Raw genomic sequence first — 9,591 nt, forward strand, 5'->3', positions numbered from 1 at the left:
TTTTTTTTCAGTATTTTTCTGGGGCTGGGTCTGAACTCTCCACCTCCGGCATGCGGAGCCAGTGCCCTACTACTTTGAGCCACAGGCACCGCCCAATTACCAATACTTTAAAATACATAAAGCATTCAGTCTGTATAATCTAACTATTTAATTTGGACAAAATCATTTTGTTCAAATTATCAGCATTTCTTTTTTTTCTTGAGACAGAGTCTCATTATGTAGCCCATGTTAGAGTACCATGGCTTCATAACTCCCAGCAACCTCAAACTCTTGGGCTTAAGCAATTCTCTTGCCTCAGACTCCTAAATAGCTGGAATTACGGGCACCCGCCACAAAGCCCAGCTACTTTTTTGTTGTGGTTGTTATTGTAATTATCATTGTCATTTGGCAGGCCTGGGCTGGGTTCGAGTTCACCAGCCCCAGTGCATGTAGCTGTCACCCTAGCCACTGAGCTATAGGCACCAAGCCCAGGATTTCCCAATTCTTTAAAAATTCTGATTATATTCAGGGCATGGTAGTTCACAACTATAATCCCAGTAATTTGGAAGGCCAAGGTAGAAGGACTGCTTGAGCCCAGGCTTAAAATCAGGAATTCCAGGTTAGAGTGAGCTGTGATTGTACCACTACACTCCAGCCTGGGCAACAGAGTTAAGATTCTATGTCTTTAAAAAAAAAAAAATCTGATTATACAAACCAAGAATAAATAAGTGAAAGCTTATGATGTCTTTTATCAAATGAGTGATACATGTTAATTGTAACACAAACCAGGCTAACTGGGTTGATGAGATAAATCAACATACATAAACTCTAACAAGTTTACAAGAGCAAAGTATAAGCTAAAACTAAAGACAAAAACATTCTCAAGTCGTGTGCGCCATGGAAGCAACAATAAATGTCACAAAAGTAGAAATAACAAACCTCAGCGTGTGTAGCTCAGCAGTGAGGGTGCCAGCCACATACACTAGAACTGGTGGGTTTGAACCCAGCCCGGGCCTGCCAAATAACAATGACAACTGCAATCAAGAAACGGCAGGCACCTGTAGTCCCAGTTACCTCAGAGGCAAGAGAATCGCTTAAGCCCAATAGCTTGAGGTTGCTCTGAGCTGTGACACCATGGCACTCTACTGAGGGTGACAGTGAGACTGTCTCAACAAAAAAAAAGGTAGAAATAATGAGCACTAATTATTTCGACATTTCAAATGTAGCTATGTTAAGTGAGATTTAAATAATCCTCTTGATATCACAGTTCAAATTTGTCTGTAATTCTAAATTAAAATAATCTGCCTCATGGTGAGCATTTCAGAGAGGTGATCTGCCAATCTTTTAATGTTAAAAAAGTCACAAACAGGTTCAGCACCATAGCATATTGGTCACAGTGACAGCCACATACACCAAGGGTTCAAACCCGGCCCAGGCCAACTAAACAACGACGACTGCAACAAAAAATAGCCAGGCACTGTGGTGGCCGCCCATAGTCCCAGCTACTTGGGAAGCTAAGGCATGAGAATCATTTAAGCCCAAGAGTTTCAGGTTGCTGTGAGCTGTGACGCCACAGCACTCTACCAAGCGTAGCACAATAGACTCTGCCTCCAAAAAAAAAAAAAAAAAAGTCACAAACATACATGCAAAATACCTACCACTTCATTTAAGTGAAACATTTTTGTGAGCTAGGCAACACTCACTTTCCAAATGAGAAAAGTAAGGCTCAAACAGGTTTTGAGTTTTCAAGGTCATATGTTTAATGATATTAAAATAGATCCCAGGATTCCTCACTCTTGGTAAGTATCACTTATCAGTTTACATATAACAAAATTTTCAAAAACTTACCATAGAAATGTCCAAACCCCATGCTGATTGCAATCACCAAGGCAAGTATGACACACTTATTGAGACCACTACTGAAATGGCATCTACTCAGCTTCTTAGAAGGTTCAGGTTCTTGTGCAGCAAGTGGCCGTTCTTCAGATTCTGAAGTAGAAACAGTCTTCTTCCGGGCACGCCGTCGTCTAAAGGCAGGACTAGGCTGATTACTGGTTTCATCACTACTTGATTCATCATCACTAGGCTGAGACGAAAATACTATTTTGAAAAGAAAAATGTTGACATTAAGGTATTAGAAGTTTTGGAAAAACTTTCCCAGTAAATATCATTTAGAATAATTAATGCCATCCATCCCTACATGCCTTCTGACATGAGACAGCCAAAAACAAAAACCAGACAATACAAACAAAAACACCAAGTTTTCAATTTATCATAGAACATAAAAGATCCCAACTAGAATATACAAGAATCTGATAATGACTTTATTCTGTGCTTTATGTATATCTGGGGTTTTTTATCCCCCTTGTAGTTTAAACTATGAGAAAGCATAGTCACTGATTGGGCAGTGCATGGGGCTCAAAGGAGTAGGTAGGGCACTGGCCCCATATGCCAGAGGTGGCGGGTTCAAACCCAGCCCCAGCCAAAAAAAATAGTCACTGATTCTCATAGTCCTTTAAATTTCATTGCTATTAGATGCATAACTAAGTACAATTTCTAGAAAGAAAAAAAAAATCTGTCTCTTCATTCAACTTTACAAATAGAGGTAATTTAAGGAACACAGGAAAGTATACTACCAAGATCCTGTGATTTACAAAGTATAATAACTACCAAACTGTCCTGAGTGTGCCTAGTCCCTAGTTTCATTTCCATCTTATTAGCCCATAATCAAGTTTGAAAGCACTACAGTTTAACATAGGTTTCCAGAAGTCAGATGAGCCCTTCCCTTCGACTGCCACTCTTACTAGAAGGTTATTAATTTTACCCTCTAGTAAATATGTCAGCATGAGGAAGTGACACAACAGCTATCTCCAATATTAAGGCCTAGTCTGGTGCTGTTCCTTACGAGAAAAATAGTAAACAACACACCAAGGGGAAACAACTGCACAAGAAATACCAAGTCAGGGAAACTTATCCCCTGGAAAAGTTACCTTCAAGTTTTTCTAAAGGCATAATTCCTGAACATTATCTCAACATACTATAGTGACACAGAAGATTAAATAACTCAGTAGTCATTTCCACAAGCCAGGTAGAAGAAAAGCACTAGAAAAAAGTAAGGAAAAAATCTGAACCTGAATTTAATCCAAAGAGCTCTCAACAACAAACATTCATGCTCCCAAAAAGCAAACAGTTCTTCTGAAAACAGGATATCCATGCCACAGGAAAGCTGGTAACTTAGTTAGGCAATACGTTTTAAAGATGGATAGTAGAGTATTCAGTTCACTTTCACACTTACGACAACAAACAAAAAGACAGAAGGGACTACTGAATGAATGAATATTCCTAATATTTAGTGATACAGATGCCACTGAGAGATCTTTTGGTCATGACCCTTATGCCCATCATGTTTATCTGGTTATTCTTGATCACTAGTTTTTCCAAGATGCCGTCGCCTCAGGTGTGAGGTTACATTTCTTGGACAAAGAGAAAGAAAGGAAGACTTAAACAAAGCATTACATAATACAAAGGCATTCATGATCATGGCTGGAGTATTTAAGTCAGGCTTTCTGACATAAAATTAAGATAGGTAAATGTAAAAATAAACTATGAAATTCCTTAAATCTTCAATTCTATATTAACATACTGCCTTTATTATATATCCTAACAAACAAGCCTGGCTCATATTATTACAATACAGTCATGTCCTTATCTAATGCTGCCATCTTTTTTAACCCATACACATAATAGATGAAATGTTTTTATTTTTAACTTCCTTTAAAGCTTAATTTGGCCCATAGTCCAAGACACAAGCAAGGCAAAAGCATGCAATAAGCTTGGCCAGCTTTTTTACAAGATCAATTTTGAACACCTGTTTCAAATATCACAGATGATAACAGGTATCTTTAAAGCACTCAGTAATAGTAAATGTGACTAGGCACATTCAGCTCAAGAGAAGCTGGTCAGATTTAGTCACACCACCTTGGAAAGCGAGTTGGCTAGGAACATGGTGTTTCAGCTGATCATCCCATCCCCAAATGCATTCAGGAATCTTCCACAGCTTCTCCCACCACCTTTCTTTTGTAAATAGACAGGAAAAAAAGATGTATAAAGCTTATTAAGAAATAAAAAAGAAAAAGAATTGAAAATACTTATTTATCACTTAACATTGTTATCTGTACTAAATTAAAATGTAAAAATCACACCTTTTTTGAAAACATGATACAGCTTCTCTACAATTACCACCTCTGCTTTTTGAGCGTGGAAGAGAGGACATATAAAGGAAGCAGGTATTCTCAAAACCAACAAAAACTACACTACCAAAGGAAGTGTAATATCGACCTGCTCTAATCTAATTTAGAAGAAGATAAAATTGAAGTTGAAAATACTGGCTCGGCGCCTATAGCTCAACCGGCTAAGGCGCCAGCCACGTACACCTAAGGTGGCGGGTTCGAATCCCCAGCCTGGACCCGCCAAACAACAATGACGGCTGCAACCAAAAAATAGCCGGGCGTTGTGGTGGGCGCCTGTCGTCCCAGCTACTTGGGAGGCAGAGGCAGGAGACTCACTTGAGCCCAGGAGTTGGAGGTTGCTGTGAGCTATGTGCCACAGCACTCTACCCAGGGGGACAGCTTGAGGCTCTGTCAAAAAAAAAAAAAAAAAGAAAGAAAGAAAAGAAAATACTGTAAAGATAAAGAAGAAAGGGAAAGGAAAAAACAAAATTAACTAAACAATGGGTAGCATGAAATTAATAAACCAAGAAAAAAACATGGGGCTAAGAAAAAGAGAACAAAAGCTCATGGCAACTGATTTATATATAATGTCCAAAATTTCACCTTTGTTTATTTTTAACATTTTGTTCACTGAAATAATTTCTTTAGGGAGGATAACAATCGGTAAAAATACACTTGAGCAAGTATTTCTCTTAACTAAGTCTACAAAATTCCCAAGTACAAGTTTAGAAAGGAGATAAAACATTAGAATATTGGTCTTAGAAGGCCCAAGTTCCTAAAAAATAAAAAAAAGTGTATAGCATCTTTTACATTTTATATGTAAATTTCTTACACATCAGCCTAGACCCTTCTGCAGTGGTCTTTCTTCAAATGACATTACAGGTCCATGAACATTCTCAAATTAAACCGGAAGGAATGAAAGAACTACTTAAATACAGCAGAAATCTTGGAAGTTAAAAAAAAAAAAAAAAGCCTGTCGGCAGGGCACCCATAGCACAATGGTTACTGCACCAGCCACATACACTGAGGGTGGCAGGTTCAATCCCAGCTTGGGCCAGCTAAACAACAATGGCAATTGCAACAAAAAATAGCTGGGTGTCGTGGTGGGCACCTGTAGTCCCAGTTACTTGGGAGGCTAAGGCAAGAGAATCGCTTAAGCCCAAGAGTTGGAGGTTGCTGTGAGCTGTGACACCACAGCACTCTACCTTGGGTGACATAGTGAGACTTTGTCCCAAGCAAAAAATAAAAATAAATAAATCTATCCTAGAAAAAGTGCTACATGCCAAAAAATAAAAAATAAATCTGATGACCAACAAGGATTCTAAAGCCAATTATATTAAGCCCTCATAAATAAATATACTATATTCCATGTATCATATCCTAAGAAGGATAAAGTTTTTCTCTAACAAGGAAAGTTCGAAAAAAATAACTGAATGAAGTGTTTTCAAGCTCTTATTTACTGGTAAACTACTAAGACAATAACTGAAAATAATTCCTCATTAAAGGAGATAGCCAAGATTCTCTACTTGACATTAGCTTAAACTACTAGAACAATAGAAATTCTACTGTCTAGTTTCTCAATGCCAAAAGTAAGTATTTTCCAGGAACTTTATGCCTAAATATTTATCTTACTGAAAAATGTTATTTATATACATTCCTAAAAAATAAGCTGAGGCTCGGCGCCTGTGGCTCAAGCAGCTAAGGCGCCAACCACATACACCTAAGGTGGCAGGTTCGAATCCCCAACGCGGGCCCGCCAAACAACAATGATGGCTGCAACCAAAAAATGGCCAGGCGTTGTGGCGGGCGCCTGTAGTCCCAGCTACCTGGGAGGCTGAGGCAGGAGACTCGCTTGAGCCCAGGAGTTGGAGGTTGCTCTGAGCGTGATGCCATGGCACTCTACGCAGGGGGATAGCTTGAGGCTCCGTCTCAGAAAAAAAAAAACTAAGCTGAACAAATGTAGAAACAAAGCTCAGCGACTCACACTTTGACCTCCAAATGACTCTGTATGAACAATGGACATTAACTGCTTTAAAAGGTGATTTACAATAGAAATATTTTCATAATAGTATCAGAGATCCCAAAGTAAGAAGTGTTGGGAGACTGCTATTTTTACAGCATCTTGGACCCTGTTTGCCACACAGCACTCACAATATTTGCTGAATGACTAATAACTGAGTGTATATCCAAGACTTCAATACAAATTTTCTTTCACTATTTCTGTAATACAGAATGTATATTGTTGTAAGCAAAAATATTAATATCCTTCTGCTTTTAGGTAGCTCAATCTTCTGTTATTAAAGAGTTAATAAATACCAAATGCATTCTGGAGCATTTCAGATAGTACCAAATCTCCTTGAAGAAATTGTCTTCTATTTAATAGTAAAAGACGGTTACTGGTAACAGCAAAAGACTGCTGCACTCTAGGCCATAGAGTCTCAGAAAAAATCAGATATAACAGATTTCACAGAAAAAAAATTATAGTGAGTTTACCCAAATATATTCAAGAGACTTACGGTTAGAAGATGACCTATTATATAAACTATGGTAATCCAAGTCCTTAAGATTCTCAACAGTGTATTTTTTATCCTTCTACAGTTCTTACCGGTTTCTGGCTGACAGAATGCATACTGGCTGCTGGAGGAAGAGCCCATGTTAAAGTCTTCTGGATCCTGTGCTTCTTCAACAGTAACTTCCTGATTTCCCGTTTCTTCTAACTTTGGTGGCTCAAGGGTAACAATATCAGAATCATCACTGGCAGTTCCAAAACAGACATTCTCTTCAGACGACTTTTCTTCCCCTGCCTGAAGAATCATAATTTTACAGAGAGTAAACTGAACAATTATTTAATGGCTTTATATTTTCTAAATAGTTCTAAGTGTATAATGGTACTATCTGGGTAATTTGAGGTTAAAAGATGATTCCCACCTATTAGTAAATAATTATGCAACAGCAGACTCATCTTTTACTTTGAAAATACTATCAAAGCCAGGTGCAGTGGCTCACACCTATAATCCTAGCACTGTGGGAGGTCAGGCAGGTGGATCACTTGAGCTCAGGAGTTCGAGACCAGCTTGAGCAAGAGCAAGACTCCTCTACTAAAAGTAGAAAAACTAGGCAGGCATCATGGCAGGCACATGTAGTCCCAGCTCCTTGAGAGGCTAAGGCAAGAGGATCACTTGGACCAAGAGTTTTTTGAGTTTCCTGTGAGCCATGATGATGCCACAGCACTCTACCCAGGGCATCAGAGTGAGAGTCTGTCCCAACTAAAAAAAGAAAAAAGAAAAAGAAAATACCTTGGCTGGCGCCTGTGGCTCAATCGGCAAAGGCGCCAGCCACGTACACCTAAGGTGGCGGGTTCGAATCCCCAGCCTGGGCCCGCCAAACAACAATGATGGCTGCAACCAAAAAATGGCCAAGCATTGTGGCGGGCGCCTGTGGTCCCAGCTACTTGGGAGATGGAGACAGGAGACTCACTTGAGCCCAGGAGTTGGAGGTTGCTGTGAGCAGTGAAGCCATAGCACTCTACCCAGGGGGACAGCTTGAGGCTCTGTCTCAAAAAAAAAAAAAAAAGAAAATACCTTAGCGACTCTCAGACCACAGCCTTCTCCTAGGGGGCTACAGAACATGAGAAACCCACCTTTATTCCTCATTTAATAATCATAGAAAGAATAGAATATTTCTCTCACAAGCGCTATGGGTTTTTGTTTTTGTTTTTTTGAGACAGAGTCTCAAGCTGTGGCCATGGGTAGAGTGCAATGCCATCACAGCTCACAGCAACCTCCAACTCCTGGGCTCAAGCAATTCTCTTGCCTCAGCCTCCCAAGTAGCTGGGACTACAGGTGCCCGCCACAATGCCCAGCTATTTTTTGGTTATAGTTGTCATTGATTTTTGGCAGGTCGGGCTGCATTCGAACCCACCAGCTCCCATGTAGGTGGCTGGTGCCTTAGCCACCTGAGCTACAGGCACTGAGCCAGTTCTGTGGTTTTCTGTTTTCTTTTTTTGGGACAGTCTCATTTTTGTCATCCCTGGTAAACTGCCATAGAGTCATAGCTCATAGCAACCTCAGACTCTTGGGCTCAAACAATTCTCTTGCCTCAGGCTCCTAAGTAGTTGGGACTGTAGGTGCCCCACAACACCCGGCTATTTTTAGAGACGGGGTCTTCCTCTAGCTCAGGCTGGTCTCAAACTTGTGAGGTCAGGCCTAGGCTGCCTCAGCTGCCCACAGTACTGGGATTAAAGTTCTATGGTTTATGTGAACATAACTCTGTAGGTTAGGGAGGCAAAAAAGCACTGATTAAACTTTTCTGGTTATATATGTAATAAGTTTCAACAGTAACACCATGTATTATCATCTAACTGTGTCCTCTAAAATGTTCATATACTGGCTGGGTGCAATGGTTCATGCCTGTAATCCAAGCACTCTGGGAGGCAGAGGCAAGTGGAATGCTTGAGCTCACAAGTTTGAGACCAACCCGAGCAAAAGTGAGACCCAGTCTCTACTAAAAATAGAAAAACTAAGGCCAGAGGATAGCTTGAGCCCGAGTTGAAGGTTGCTGTAAGCTATGACGCCACAGCACTCTCCCCAGGGTGACAACATGCGACTTTATCTCAAAAAATAAAAAATAAAACAAGGGCAGTGCCTATGGCAGTAGGTAGGGTACCAGGTTCAAACCCAGCCCTGGCCAAACTGCAACCAAAAAATAGCCAGGTGTTGTGGCAGGTATAGTCCCAGCTACTCAAGAGGCTGAGGCAAGAGAATCGCCTAAGCCCAGGAGTTGGACGTTGCTTTGAGCTATATGATGCCATGGCACTCTACCCAGGGCAATAAAGTGAGACAGACTCTTGTCTTTAACAAAAAATTAAAAATAAAATAAAATAGAAATAAAACAAAATAAAATAAAACATTCATATATTGGAATGTGATTGCCAATGTGATAATAGTTAAGAAGTGGGGCCTTTAGGAAGTGATTAAGTCATGAGGGCTTCTCCCTTGTGAATGTGATTAAGCCCTTTATAAAGCAAGCTTCACACAGCAAGCATATACTGCAGCCCTTTTTCATTTCTTCTGCCATAGAACAGCATCCATGCCCTCTTGAGAATGCAGCAACAAGGTGCCATCTTGGAAGCAAAAGAGCATGCCTTCACCAAACACCAAACTTGCTAACACCTTAACCTTAGACCTCCCAACCTCTAGAACCGAGAGAAATAAACTTTTCTGCTTTATATATCAACCAGTCATAGGTATTTTATTACAGCAACACAAGGGGACTAAGATGTCATGGGAAGATCATCTAGCTCTCAAGTTTTACCTGAAAGTAAAATTCCAAAGGACAGGATGAACTTTTGTTATCAAATTCAAAAACTAATCTTCATTTTAAA

General features: G+C 40.0%; 1 protein-coding gene across 1 annotated transcript in view; it reads right to left on the reverse strand.

Moving 5' to 3' along the window:
• CCPG1 (cell cycle progression 1) overlaps nucleotides 1-9,591 on the reverse strand; it is a 54,903-nt gene that overhangs the window by 10,197 nt on the left and 35,115 nt on the right. Inside the window, exons 6-7 of the mRNA XM_023509999.1 lie at nucleotides 6,814-7,042; nucleotides 1,828-2,079 (exon numbers count right to left, since the gene is read on the reverse strand). Of these exons, the coding sequence (XP_023365767.1) occupies nucleotides 1,828-2,079; nucleotides 6,814-7,042 (481 nt within the window). The remainder of the gene's footprint in view (nucleotides 1-1,827; nucleotides 2,080-6,813; nucleotides 7,043-9,591) is intronic.

This window comes from Otolemur garnettii, unplaced genomic scaffold (assembly GCF_000181295.1).
Source record: "Otolemur garnettii isolate 467f Iridium unplaced genomic scaffold, OtoGar3 scaffold00011, whole genome shotgun sequence".
NCBI classification, from domain to species: domain Eukaryota; kingdom Metazoa; phylum Chordata; class Mammalia; order Primates; family Galagidae; genus Otolemur; species Otolemur garnettii.